The sequence below is a fragment of the Colias philodice genome, chromosome 31 (assembly GCF_061535455.1).
Source record: "Colias philodice isolate Cphi_HAF_F1 chromosome 31, ilColPhil1 Martin Lab GWU primary, whole genome shotgun sequence".
Lineage (NCBI taxonomy): Eukaryota > Metazoa > Arthropoda > Insecta > Lepidoptera > Pieridae > Colias > Colias philodice.
The window spans coordinates 3,973,449-3,989,349 of NC_143116.1; the positions used below are offsets into that span (position 1 = coordinate 3,973,449).

Genomic DNA, 15,901 nt, shown 5'->3' on the forward strand with positions numbered 1-15,901 from the left:
ATCACGCTAAGACCAACAGGAAAGGAGCGATGCGGGTAAAACAGCTAGGCTAGTAAAGTGAAGTCCCGTGTCCCCGTAGTGGGGTAAGGGGCAGATGCATTATACATCTGTTTCACTGATCGATTTTCTTTAGGGACAAGTAGGTGATCAGCCTTCTGTGTCCTGCCAGACCGAGACATTTTTTTTTTCTTCGTCTCCACCGGGAATCGAACCCAGGACCCCTCGGTTCTACGCTCACGCGTCAACCACTGTACCAAGGAGGCGGTCAAGGAGGCGGTCATAGCTAGGCTGGTAGGTAGGCTCTAAGTTTTGAAGTGGAATAGCAAGAGGATCTATATTCCATTGCATATGTTATAATGTTTTCTTTTTATAAGCCCATAGAAAGTACAAGCAAGTAATAAGCTCCATATAAATTGCTGAAATTTTAAACTCAAAGCACCTGATGTAGTCACTTCAAAATTATATTTTACTAGATTTCCACCCGCGGCTTCGCCCGCGTTTTCAAAGGAAAATCCGCATAGTTCCCGTTCCCGTGGGATAAAAACTATGTCATGTGTTAATCCAAGTTGCCCTCTATATGTGTGCTTAATTTCATTGTAATCGGTTCAGTAGAATTTGCGTGAAAGAGTAACAAACACAAACACATCCTCACAAACTTTCGCATTTATAATATAAGTAGGATAGGATGCTTAGGTAATATTATATGTAATATTTAATAACAATAAATATATTTAAAACCATCAGGTGGTTACCAAAACACATATATCACGCCACCTTGCGGTTTCGTCGCGCAAACGTCACGATGACGTCACAACATGGCCGCCGCGTCACGGCCAATCAGCGGTTTTGGATATTTATCAGTTTTTAATTTGGTGACAGTTGAATTGAAATAAATTAGGAATTTGTAGTTTTATGTGATTTGAACAGAGAGTTAAATATGCTCTGTTGTTTTGTGTTTCATAGATATTAAATTATTTAACAATTTGGTGGTAATTTTTCTGCACCTACATTATTTATGATTTTAATTTTTAATATAAACAGGGTGTCCCACTATTGGTATACTAAGCGCGAAGGAACTTGTAGTTTTGCATACACTGATCACGTAAAAAATACTTAAATAACAAAATAACGTTATACAGTTAAAAAATTTTGCTAAATTTTTCCTGAAAATCCATGTTTTCTTCTCTAGCTTCGCGCAGCCGGTATATACCGCTTCTCTAATGTGAGCATTTTGTCTATGAAAACATAATCTTAAACGATAGCTCACGTGCTGGTGGCAAAGTTGGGCGGGTTGCTTGTTATGGGTATACACATAGAGTTTCAAGATTGCATCTATTTGAAAAAAAAATGCGTCTGGAATTTTATTATTAAGTATTTTTTACGTACTCAGCGTATGCAAAATTATAACCTCCTTTGAGCTTAGTACCTATACCAACAGTGGGATACCCTGTATGGGCAAGCTAAACAGATACATACCTACACGATGTAAAATGGAGTGAAGACAAATATTCGTATAATACTTCCCTACCTAATTTATAATTATAAGTAAATAAATATTTGATTCAGGGGTGATTTGAATTCGATTGCGCGTGTTTCCCATCCTATCACTAGAACTAGTGATCGATTTAAAAATTAAAATTTCATAATATATCAACTGATTAAGAATTGATGATTTTTTAACCGTTTTATTCACACAATTCATTCTGTAGAAAATGCTTTCCGAAACGGTCGCGGTGATAAATACCTAAGTAGTAAAGCTATAGGTAGGTAATGTTCGATTCAAAAGTCCTTCTAGAAGCAGTCTAATTGAATAAATGTCTGACTTTTAAAAGGGTCAAACCGCACTAATGACAAACTACCGAAATCATAAAATCTCACCGCATTCTCTACATCATTTACCTACGTAGGTACAAATATTTTTTGTTCAAATTAAGTTTAAAAGCCTTTCCTTTATGCCTCAGGTAGTTTTATCTAAAGTGTTAATATTCTGTAATTATTGTGGTCAAGCGCGTGAAAGGGCTGCCGGGATTTGGATGGGCAAAAAAAATGGGATTACAATTTTGGAGTTTTGACTTCTTAGGTAGTTGTGGACAAAATGTATCTATTGTTTAAGTAATTTATGATGGGATTTTAACTCTGTATAATATGGAATATGAAGCGTGAAATATTGTATCGTATTGTGAATATATTTTTGGTAGGTAAGCTTGTTAACTATAAAATCTATTTATATTTGATATCAAAATTGTGAATGTATATTTTCCTGTTAAGAATACCTATTACCTATTGTAGAAATAATTATTTTTAGTAGGTAGGTAATTTTACTGATAAAAATTTCACTTGGAAACATCAATACCTAAAAACAACATTTCTATTTTCTATACTAACATAAAGTCTACGTAATATTATAATTTAATAAATAGAGTAGGTATGTATCTACCTATATTAGGTAGGTATATGTATACCTATTAAATTTAAATTAACAAAATACCTAAGAGTACTAAAATCTAAATACGTACCTACCACACCCCGTAGGTACCTAGTAGGTACCTACCTATAAATCAAAAACCATATTTCATACAGCTAAATATAAAACCATTTTGACCATACCTATCAATATAACTTATTTAAAAAGCGGCATCGCCTTTGCCTAGGTATAAATAAAAAAAAAGAAATTAACATTCCAAAGCCGTCATTTCACTCCATCAGCCAAACGAAAATCAACCTTACCATTTAGCAAATAAGATACACAATACAAAGTTCGAACAAGTTCAAATTACTTAAAACAATACAAGTAAAACGCAAAGCAAATAACTCCATATTAACTTGACATAAAGTCGAAAATCAAATATCACGTTAACATACTGATCGTTCGAATCCCACACTCGAATGATACACGACTTTCATATGAAAACATTCTCTTACATATAAGAGATAAGGTTCAAATTGCCATCTACAAAACTTGAACATACAACCTTCTGTATTTGGAGCGAATATTATTGATTAGTCAAGAACCGGCCAATGGGAGGCGGTGTGAAAGCAAAATGGCGGCAAGGGTCTGTTGAAAATTTATACGTAGCGCACTAATTTATTACGCATTGTACTCCGCCGACATTAATCTTTTCCCTTTTATTAATGGTGCCCTGTTTTATTTTAATGAAACCGCGGGAACGGTTCCCGCGCGGCGGCCATCTTGTTTTCAATGTAACTACGCGTAGATATTGATTTTGTCGAATTTAGGTATATTTTTTAATATCGAATCTTGAAGGAAGAGGAAGATTGCTTTGACATAAGCTAAAATGCAGATTCATGATAATAACTTAAGGTACCTAAGTAATATTATGTTATTATCTAAATGAAAGAGAAAGATTGGAAAAGCGATTTCATAACTGTTAGGTACCTACTTAGATATACATATTTTTTTATTTAGGTATTTATTTAGGTAGGTACTATAATAATTTTTAATGGATAATAATTGCATAGGTCATTAGGCTTTAGATATAAGTATAATTATACATAGGTTGGTATACCTAATAATAAAAAGACGTGTGGCACTCGAGGACTGCCGCGGTAAAGCTATTGCATAGCATGCCTTCAAGCCACACCTGCGTGTCCGTCGGAGTAGGGAGCGTGAGGTTTTTTCGTTACGGAATTTCTCGACTCGGTCCCGCGCTCAAGGCCCGCGATAGAAGCTATGCAATAGCTTAAAAGCTACCGATTGTCTGTTGAAATGTAGAGTCCACTCAAGTTTTTCTCCCTTTTGACTGACCCGGTTGGCCTGGTTGGTAGTGGCCCTGCCTTCCAAGTCAGAGGTCGTGGGTTCAATTACCACCCGGGACAAATATTTCTGTGAAGAACATAGATGTTTGCTCTGTGTCTCGGTGTTAATTATCTATATAAGTATTTATTTAAAATTATATATGTATGTTTATCAGCCATCTGGTTTCCATAACACAAACGAAAGCTTAGTATGGGATCAGATCGTGCCATGTGTGAAAATTGTCCTGAAATATTTATTTATTACTAGATTTCCGCGCGCGGCTTCGCCCACGTTTTCAAAGGAAAACCCGCATAGTTCCCGTTCCCGTAGGATTTCCGGGATAAAACCTATCCTATGTGTTAATCCAAGTTACCCTCTATATGTGTGCTAAATTTCATTGTAATCGGTTCAGTAGTTTTTACGTGAAAGAGTAACAAACATCCATACAAACTTTCGCCTTTATAATAGTATTATGATTTACTTATCCTATGTAGGTATCTTCTGTTAATCAGGTCATGTGTATCTTAAACTATTTTACAAAGAAAAGAATCTTTAATCTTTAAATCTTTCTATTTTTAACTAGCATGATACACCAAGGTCACAACAAACGCAAGCACACGATGAGAACCAGCTTTTCTGTCACTACACAAATTTTTGACACATCATCACAACACAAAGTGGTTCACGAGCGTTGAACTTGGTCAACCGGGTTGACGCAAGAAGAAAAATTCCTGTTAATATTTACTAATCTATACTAATACTAGCGGCCCGCCCCGGCTTCGCCCGTGGTACATATGAAAAATAGATGTTGGCCGATTCTCAGACTTACCCGATATACACAGAAAATTTCATGAGAATCGGTCCACCCGTTTCGGAGGAGTATGCAGACTAACATTGTGACACGAGAATTTTATATATAAGACTAATATTAAAAAGCTGAAGTTTGTTTGTTTTTTTGTACGCGCTAATCTCAGGAACTAACGGTCCGAATTGAAAAATTCTTTCGGTATTAGATAGCCCATTTATCGAGGAAGGTTATAGGATATATTTCATCACGCTACGGGCAACAGGAGTGGAGTCACGGGGGTGAAACCGCGCGGAGCAGCTAGTCTATACTAATATTATAAAGCTGAAGTTTGTTTGTTTTTTTGAACGCGCTAATCTCAGGAACTAACGGTCCGATTTGAAAAATTCTTTCGGTGTTAAATAGCACGTTCATCGAGGAAGGCTATAGGCTATATACCTATCATCACGCTAAGACCAACAGGAGCGGAGCAATGCGGGTAAAACCGCGGGACACGGCTAGTATCTAGGTACATGGTATCGTCAAAAAGACTTCTATATAATAAACGTGGAAAAATCCGAAAAATACTACACATAAACTTTAATATCCAAATAGTATATTCTTACCAATTCGCCCGCTTTAAATCACGATTTAAACCCGTCAAAAATCCACCCTTAAAACTCCATTTAATTCCATGCACTCCATACAACAATAACTACATTGCAGGCATTGATTAATAGTTCCACAACATCTCAATCCCGTGGGGACTATCATCATTAATAAACCTTTTGTTACATCAGAATCGATTCAGCCATTGTGTAGGTACGTATGTATTTACTTATGTACCGGCTTGCTTTAGAATGCTATGTAGTGATTATATGATGGTTTTTTTTTCAGTTTGTACGTCTGTCACGATATCCGAAATAGATGTTACGTTTTTGTAATAGTTGGTTCTAAATGATAAGATTAACATTATCAGCTGCTTTTTACATAGTAGGTACCTATAACTATAACCTAAAAATGACTGAAACATTTCCGATGCAACTTGATGATATAATATTCAATAACAACACCGATTTTTACATAATCTACAAGAATAGTTTGCTAACGGATGAATCAATTCCGATGCAGTTCACATCAGAAATAGTCGAAAATCTCTCCTATATCTACGGGCCTATAATTTTTACACCAATTTTTCATTTGCAGTCCAAATATTTTAAAAATCATTCAACACACATTATTTTCAAAATAACTTATCAAAAACAAATTTAAACTTCCAAAAAGCAATTCAAACTTATAATTTATTCATTATATTTTAAACTAGCTTTCCGCCCGCGGCTTCGCCTGCGTCAAAGAAAAACCCGCATAGTTCCCGTTCCAGTGGGATTTCCGGGATAAAACCTATCCTATGTGTTAATCCAAATTACCCTCTATTTGTGTGTTAAATTTCATTGTAATCGGTTCAGTTGTATTTGCGTGAAAGAGTAACAAACAAACATACACATATATCCATCCTCACAAACTTTCGCATTTATAATATTAGTAGGATAGGAATTTTTGAAGTCGGTAAAGTTGTTTCAAGTTTATCCAGATACAAACTTACAAATAATAAAATCTTTCTGCTATACAATTTCACCAATTTCTACTCAAATAGCAATTATTTTTTCCCTAATTACCTATAATATTAATCAATCTTTAATATGTACCAAATTTGATCAAAATCGGTTCAGTTGTTTACGCGTGAAGGAGATACAGACAAACAGATAGATTTACTTTCGCATTTATAACATTAGTATGGATTAACTAAAGGGCGGGTATATACGATTTATCTCAAAAACTTCAAAAGAGTCACGTACCTACATTATTCTTGTAAAAGGGCACAATTTTATCATGACATTTGTTGTATACTTAGCTGTTTATGTGTGTTTATGTGCGTCCGCGCCTGTGTTCAAGTAATGAATTAAAGCAGTGCGAATCGAGCCGTTAAGTGTTTCACTTGTTCCCTACTACGTATCTAACAACATTGCAATTTAATTTAGGCGGTAGGTAGGTACAGATAAACCAACTTATAATCGAAAGAAAATATTCATATTACTCGACAATTACTATATAGAAAAACTTAAAAAAGAAATTGAAATATTTAAAAGCAATGCCTTAGGTATAAGTGTTGCATAAGGTGTTGTTGATATAATTGATTAAAAATCCATAGGTAATAGGTAATTTTTTATAGTTTTATAGGTACCTACACGCAATACCCGCACTGAAAAGGATTTTTTTAAATACAGTTACCTACATTATATTTTATTGTAAATACCTTTCCTAATAAACATACATCTAGATTATTCTTCTCATTCCATATAAGGTCTTTCCCAAATTGAAATACCTAACATTTACCCTCCAAAAATACCAAAATAATTACAATCACCTTTTTAATTCCTATTTTTAACATTTAAAAAAAGAACCTCATCGCACGTCCGCCTTCGTCGAGAGTTCGATGTCAAATGGGCATTCGAATTTCGATTCGAAATTCAAAAATTGAAATTCTAAATTAAAAAAAAGAACGTTCTGAAATTACATCGTCATCGTACGGTCGATATGATTAATAATATACTTTGTAGTTTTTTGTATCGGCTATAGAATATTTAATATTTATGAATTTTGTTAAAATATGACATTTTGAAAAATGCTTCGCTTGCTAACAGCTTGATAGACAGATGCTGAGCTAAATTTGATTCGAATTTGCAAATTTAAAAACCTTTGTAGTTGGTATTTCATATTTAAATTTCTAAGTTAGAAAAATATATTAAATAAACTTATATACATGCGAAAGTTTGCATGTATTTTCACGTGAAAACGACCGAACAGATTTTGATGATGCTTGGCAGTGATGTAAGCGCAAAACTTGAGAACGGCTGAACCGATTTCTTTAATTCTCTTTTTATAATATTCCTTGAAGTACGAGGATGGTTCTTAAGGAGAGAATACGTAAAGGACAGGTTCAAGGTCGCATCATGGCAATACCGTTACATCAAGGAGTAAGCGACGTTTTTGGTATCTTTGAATCTTGCCAAAGAAGTTTCACTTCTGACACGTGTGCTCGGCACACACGCATTTTTGTTGTAGATAGAATGATTAAAGATGAAGGTTTTAGCATATAATTTATTAAGTTTTAGACAAAGCAGGCGAAGCCACGCGAAAAGCTTGTATTATATATAATATAATATTTCGTTCTTAATCAAATCTGCCCTTATCCAAGGGGCAGATACCCCAAATTCGATTCAATCCAATACATGCTGAATCATCGATATCGACTTAGCATCGTGCTGCGCCAAACCCTCTTTGAATTATTAAAATATATAAAAAAAAACAGACGGACAGACAGACAGATCGTTAGTTTGTGCGTTTTTATTTTAATATCTATTGAGTAGATATAAAAAATTAACTTTGTTCCGCCGAATTGTGTGATTGTATTGGTTACTAGCTGCGCTCCGCGGTTTCACCCGCGTGGCTACGCTCCTGTTGCTCTTAGCGTGATGATATATAGCCTGTAGCCTTCCTCGATTAATGTGCTAGCTAACACCGAAATAACTTTTCAAATCGGACTCGTGGTTCCTGAGATTAGCGCGAGCAAACAAACAAACTCTTGAGGTTTACAATATCAGTACATATTTTTCTTTTTTCTTATTTTGTTAGATAATACAAACTATAGTGCTCAAATATGGTAAATTTTAAAAATATGTCATGACGATTCAAAAGTGCTTCTAGAAGAAGTCAAATTGAATGAATGTTTGAATAATTGTTTTCTACTGATGATAGAATTTTCAAAATCGGTTCAGTAGTTTATTAGTTTATATTCATGACAAACATAATACGCAAAATTATCGTCTTTCAACATTGATAGAGTATCGATGCGAAGTTAATTTGAGCATTTTTATTACTAAGATAATTAGAGAAATGTTTTTTTATACCATAAAAATTGTTCTTGATTCAAATCTACAACTACTCCATTTGATAATTCCAATAAAAACTATTAAAACAACTTCACAATAATATTTTGCCCATCCAAAAACCGACCGCGCGTAACTACCCTTACCCATCATTATCAACCCTCCCGCATTGGCTGTATACATATAAATTAAATATATCACATTCACCCTTGTTATATAAGGGTGTTTTATTTACTTAGGGGATGATAATACTGCCTACTTACTTCCTCTATGAAAATAACTTTTTAACCGACTTTAAAAAACGTGTAGTATAATACTTTTGTGTAAAAACGATACTACTATCGTAGCTTCATTTTTGTGTTTTAGGTTAAAATATTGTGTCGGTTTGGATAAAATTAATAATGGAGATAGATTATACTCGTAAGTTATAACCTGTATAAATATAAGTAGGTATCTTGCACTGCTATTATGCGAACAAAGCCACGGGAGAAGGTAGGTATATATTTTAATATATTAGAAAAAATGTAATTAAAACACTGTCTTAAAACGAAAACTAAAATAAATGTTGATATTACTCGAACTTATTACTTTTATTAATCTACAATCGATTGAAAAGTAGTTTTTATCCAGGAAAGTTTAATTTTACGAAAGAGCCAAATATTTAAATTAATTACACTAAAAATTAGTAACTAGCTGTGCTCCGCGGTTTCACCCGCATTGCTCCGCTCCTGTTGGTCTTAGCTTGATAATATATATTCTATAGCCTTCCTCGATAAATGGGCTATCGAACACCGAAAGAATTTTTCAAATTTGATCAGTAGTTCCTGAGATTAGCGCGTTCAAACAAACAAACTCTTCAGCTTTATAATATTAGTATAGATAAATAAAACGCGCATATTTGCGGCTAAAACGTAATCAATGAACATTAAAATTATATTCATTAATTCAGCAATTATACAGAAAATAAATCTACAACTATTTAAGTATACATATTATAAAAAAGCACTGACCTGTCTCTGTATCGACGGTGTAGGACAATCCAGCCCATAGGTCGTCCTGAAAAATGTATCTCTATAAAAATATGTTTATCAATAATTATATTGATAAACATATTTTATGATGAAATAGACAATGATGACATTATCACATTAGCCTATACATAATTAAAAATTAATTTCTCCAATCTTCGAGCAAAATTCAATGACTGAAAATGGTTAAAATTCTGCCCTATTACAAATTCATTTATTTAAGTAATTAATACTATTAAACAGATTTAAAACTTGATTTATTCTTATTATCTAGCCCTACCTGAAAAATAGATACTAAAAACAACAAATAGTAAAAAATTCAATTTATAAACAAACTTCAATCTTCTTTAATGTTATATATTTCGTATAAGTTACAATCAAAGCCTATTTTTTACTACATATTTTAATGTTAAAAAAAATGAAACAAAAAATAAAATCCTTACCTTATCAGCATCAAGCAGAGACGCCTTGACCTTCTCAATTTTCTCATTATCTTCAATTATATTCTTTTCCAGTACTTTAGGATCTTTGTCCAACTCCTTGGCGAGTTCCACTTTCGTCGCTTGAGGGCCCTCCTGTATAATGTGTATAAAATGTTGTTTTTATTCGTTGTATAACTATGTATAATTCGATAAATACAGTAGTCTTTTACGACAAAAATATCGTATTAGGTGATATGGTTTTTATTTGTTGTATAATTGTGTATAATATGTCAAAAACATCGAGTTCAATATGAATTAAGGTAAGTAGTGTCATGAAAAACTGTAAAATATAAGCAACTAATTTAGCTACTGTTTAAAAATACCTTAGCGTTTAAATATCTTACTTTAAGAATTATTTTATTTCTTGTATAACTTTGTATAATACGATATAGACAGCAGGCTTATGTAGAAATGAATTAAAATATGTATTGTAAGGAATTCAGTATAAAATACAATAGGTATGTACTATGTTGTAACTTTGTACATAAATTGGTTTATAAATGATTTAATATCTTGTATAACTTTGTTAAAATCGATACATCGATAAGATATTAAACAAAAATAGGTATTGTGGTAAGATTTGATTGTTAAAATTCATATTTCGTTTAATGAGTAGATTTACAACTGAATTTATCTCCTGTATAACAAGGTAAATTCGATTACTTAAATAATTTCTTAACTTGTATACTATCAACTTAAACAATATTGTCCAAAACTTGAGTTTATAGTATTATTGAAAATTTAACGATTGATTAGTATAATAGCTATGTTATAATCCGGTCAAAATTGTACTAAGTATATAAATACTTATACTGTAGTATACAATACATAAATATATATCAAATTTATAGAGTATACAATACATAAAATAAACAATATTAATATAAATGCCTATAGAAATATCAACTTACGATATGCAAGGGATCCTCGAGCGAGAACCCCATGTCGACATCTTGCTTCCACAGCACTTCGATAAGATCCATGTCCTGAAACAAAATAAATTATTAATATATACAATTATAATAAAATAAAGAAAATTTTATTTGTATGATAGAACGATCGAAACTGCTTGACATATTTTGAAGAAACTTTCTTCAGTAGATAGCTATTTTCTGAGAAGCATGGGCTAGAGTTCATTTAGTTGAGAGTAAAATTCAAAGCAATATAAATATTTTTCAATTATTTTTCCCTCAGATTTTTTGTAATATGACGTTTTAAAAGTAAAATATTTCAATAATTTAATTCTAAATATCGTACAGAATCGTATTATAATGGCATTCATAAAACATAATATAAAATACGTATGTAATACAAGAACACATTTTGTCTAAACACCACAATTATTCGCTATTTATAATATAATTGCAAAATCATCCCGTCCTCAACTTTATTACTATTTAACTAATTATATTTGTACTTCAATATAAAAAGATACACGTGGAAACTATAAATATAATATTTTTATCTAAATTCAAGCAGCACTAATTACTAATAAAAGACTTTACCGACATCTAGTGTTAATACAAAACATTGTTAACAACAGCGCTATCAAAACATATTTCGAGAAGTAGAATTAAAATTATATCCTACCAATAGATAGCGCTTTAACATTTGAGAAAAGCGCCATCTACACGAAACAGACTAAACTAATTCGTTTTTTACTATTTGCCGATAGAGGGCGTTGAAAACAAAACTGTATTCGCAACTTTATTCCAACGCGAGTCGTGATCAAAACAAACAATCAACACGATAGGAAGATAGAATAATAACTTTATCATTGCGAAGTACAATTATTTAGCATGATTCGCACAACTAACGCGGAAATAGCCAATAGGATAAGATAAAATATAGTGCGTCTAGTGGCCGCTAGATGGCGCTGAAACAAAAACGCTAAATATTCTAGAACATCCCACGGCGTGACGTATTATTGACAAGGTCAGTGTCGGTCAAGGCGGGTTGTTTGCATCTCGCGAAATTTAGAAAACACGTGTTCACTTGTAAAGCTTACAATGTCACATAAATCTCCCTATAATATTTATCTATAGATATGATAATACGCAGGGGGCTTGGAACTAAGCTAAGATGCTCTAAGACTTATCAATTAGGCAAATAAATATTTAATATATGTAGGTATAGTGTGTACCATACAATCGAAAAACACAACTCTCCATCTAAAAACATGCAATAAGATAAACTCATGAAATTATTGTACTTATTGTCATTTGTCAGTTGTCACCAATCCTTGATAAATGTAGAAAGTTTGATATAAATCTGTCCTTTTAATATGGTTCAAAACCGAGTCTAGGAGTCGGTTACATACCTACAAAGTACAAACATACAGGTGAAGCTAATAAAAGCGTTTTAAACGGTTTAAATTTAATGCTCTAAGTAATAAGTAGTCAAATTGGTAAGCGCATAACTCGAGAACGGCTGAACCGATTTCGATAATTCTTTTTTTATTATATTCCTTGAAGTACGAGGATGGTTCTTATGTAGAGAAAACGTAAACATGTACCACGGGCGAAGCCGGGGCGGACCGCTAGTATATTTATAACTATTGATAGATTATCTATTACAATACAAATCGATGTACATTAATTACACACACGCGGTTTTACGTTGTATGACTGATTGATATCTAGATGACTTTGTGTGCGTTTTAAAATTACCAATACGAATAAGACATTTTAATTGCATCCGTGTATACTAAAGCATTCAGCTGTTTGCTGTTATTATCTAAAATTTTTGAAATCAGCCCAGAATAAACAGATACATACATAACAAGGACTTAAAAAAATATCACTACATAGTATAAAACAAAGTCGCTTTCTCTGTCCCTATGCCCCTATGTATGCTTAAATCTTTAAAACCACGTAACGGATTTTGATCATTTTTGATGCGGTTTTTTTTTAATAAAACAAGTGATTCAAGAGGAAAGTTTTAGTATATAATTTACTAGAGGTCCGCCCCGGCTTCGCCCGTGGTACATATTTCGCAATAAAAGGTAGCCTATGTCCTTTCTCGGGTATCAAAATATCTCCATACCAAATTTCATGCAAATTGGTTCAGTAGTTCAGGCGTGATTGAGTAACAGACAGACAGACAGAGTTACTTTCGCATTTATAATTATAGTATGGATTAGGTTTTATACAAAGCGGGCGAACATTTTAAAATGTCACCTGTAAACTGTCAAATACGGACAATTAGAATACATTTTTGAAATGGTAGTATAATACGTTATTCGATGTATAAGTTTTAACCAACGATTGAAAAATCAGCCCTAAATTGATTAATTACCCAATATTTCACCACATAAACATATTTACCACCAACAATAAAACAAATGCGTTTACAATACAAGAAACACGTGCAACTTTCACATACATTGTTTACGCACGTGTATAACTGCGTCATGTTATTCTATTTATGTGATTTGTATCTATTATCGATCTTAATAAATAATCATTAATAATTATATATAATATATAATAAATAATCATTAAAAATAATTTTACATATACCACGGTATATGTAAAATTTTGGATGTTCGTTAATAAATCGCATCAGAACTGCTGAACTGATTTTGATTAAATTTTGCATAACGCGTGGTTCTGCAACTATTGTGTTTTATAAATAACGTAATAAAAATGTAAGTATGTATGTACAATAGGTAATTTTTGTTACTTAACACAATCATAATAAAAATCGGTTAATCCGTGGCTACGATGCCACAAACATACACACACAGCACACTATAAATATTATTTCTGTTAACTGTAGCACTGTAGCTTTTGTATTTTGTGATATTGCTTCAGCTATTTATATTACATTTTTATTTTCCTCGTTCTAATCGAATCTAAAAGAGCTAAAATCCTAGGTCCTGTAGTGTCCCTAGGACGTTAGTTCTTCGACCTCGAAGTCTATATATTTAGGGTACAACCAGACGTCTGCTACACGTCTGGGTCTGGCCATTCAACCTTCGTACTTATTGATAACCTATCCTACTAATGTTATAATTGCGAAAGTTTGTCTGTTTGAACACGCTAATCTCAGGAAGTATTGGTTCTAATTAAAAATTAACAACACACTTTTATTAGCTTCACCTGTATGTTTATACTAGATTTCCGCCCGCGGCTTCGCCCGCGTTTGCAAAGGAAAACCCGCATAGTTCCCGTTCCCGTGGGATTTCCGGGATAAAAACTATCCTATGTGTTAATCCAAGTTACCCTCTATATGTGTGCTAAATTTCATTGAAATCGGTTCAGTAGTTTTTACGTGAAAGAGTAACAAACATCCATACATCCATACATCCTTACAAACTTTCGCCTTTATAATATATATTAGAAATATTAGAATGTTAGAATATTAGATGTAACTGACCATTAAAGTCGATTTGACCAACTTTAAACGGACAGTTTTAATTCAAACTTTGTACACTTATCAAGGATCGGTGACAATACAATAATTTCATGAGTTTATTTTTATAAAGCACGTTTTGTATTATTTTTTTAACTTCATATTTTTGAACCGGAATACAGTTTCACTTCTGACACGTGTGCGCCGAGCACGCGCGAGCACACACGAATTTTTATTATTTTCATATCAATACTGAAGTTAGCAACATGCCAATACCACATTTTAAAAAGGCAATTCTTTTATCAAAAAGTAATTTAAGAAAGTTGAACAACCGGCGCGTTATCTTTACCTTTTGTTATCTAATCAGTTTTTATGTTTGTCTGTAAATACATATGGAAAGAATTGTGCGAATCTGTTTGTTTAGTTTAAACTATGTTTTTTATAGCACGTGACTAGTATACTATACAGGGTGTAATCGTTAAGTGTGCACAGGCGATTTTTCCGTAAGTATTACAGATAACAAAAAACTTTAAACTGATATCGAAAGTACTTAACCTAATGAGTAAAATTGCGGTAATAAATTTTTAAAAATAAATCAAGAAATATCAAAAAAATTATCTTTTAACCCTCCCATACATTAAGTATGAAATATGAATATCCCATTTACATTTAATATGAAAGATTTTAGCTTTCTTTTTCTTTTTTTGTTTTCTGCTTTAATTACATCGCAAATTTGAAGTGGCATTTTCCACGCTTTTTCCGGACATTTTCACGCATTTTACAGATATTTTCCGGGGAATATCCGAGCATTTTCCGGGATTTTCCAGGCATTTTCCACGATTTTTCCGGACATTTCCACGCATTTTCCGGATATTTTCCAGACATTTTCCAGACATTTCCCTGGCATTTTCCGGTTATTTTCCGGGATTTTCCAGGCATTTTCCGGGAATTTCCCAGGCATTATCCGGGGAGCATTTCCCGGGGATTTTCCGGATGTTTCCCAGACATTTTCCGGGGATTTTCCACGCATTTCCCAGACATTTTCCGGACATTTTCCAGGCATTTTCCGGGCATTTTCCGGATATTTTCCGGACATTTTCACGCATTTTCCGGATATTTTCCAGGCATTTTCCATGGATTTTTGAATTTCATGCAAATTGGTTCAGTAGTTAAGGCGTGATTGAGTATAACAGACAGACAGAGTTAATTTCGCATTTATAATATTAGTATGGATTTATTTACTAAGAGTAGTCTCATAGGCTCAGACAAAACCATGGGAAAAACTAGTTGGTAGGTATTTAGCTTTTGTTGGTGTGTTTGTTTATGTATCACGCAAAAACAGCTGATCGGATCTGTATGAAATTTTGTAGGTACGGAGATTCTATTTAGTTTAAATTACAAAGGCTTCTCATTAGCCTGTATATCGCGAGTGAAGCCGACGGCTACAGCTAGTAATAAATAAAAAAATGTGTGCGTGTACTAGTGTACACACGTAAGAAGTGAAACTTCTTTATGACCTTATTTTTCAAAAAATAATTTACTTTATA

The 15,901-nt window shown here is 32.9% G+C and overlaps 1 protein-coding gene across 7 annotated transcripts in view; it reads right to left on the minus strand.

The window, feature by feature from the left end:
* The window catches only part of LOC149475215 (segmentation protein cap'n'collar-like), a 131,375-nt gene that overhangs the window by 67,047 nt on the left and 48,427 nt on the right, over positions 1–15,901 (minus strand). For all 7 annotated transcript variants that reach the window (XM_089713560.1, XM_089713556.1, XM_089713558.1 and 4 more), the window contains exons 3-5: positions 10,910–10,984; positions 9,960–10,091; positions 9,499–9,544 (exon numbers count right to left, since the gene is read on the minus strand). In XM_089713560.1, coding sequence (XP_089569686.1) covers positions 9,499–9,544; positions 9,960–10,091; positions 10,910–10,984 — 253 coding nt within the window. The remainder of the gene's footprint in view (positions 1–9,498; positions 9,545–9,959; positions 10,092–10,909; positions 10,985–15,901) is intronic.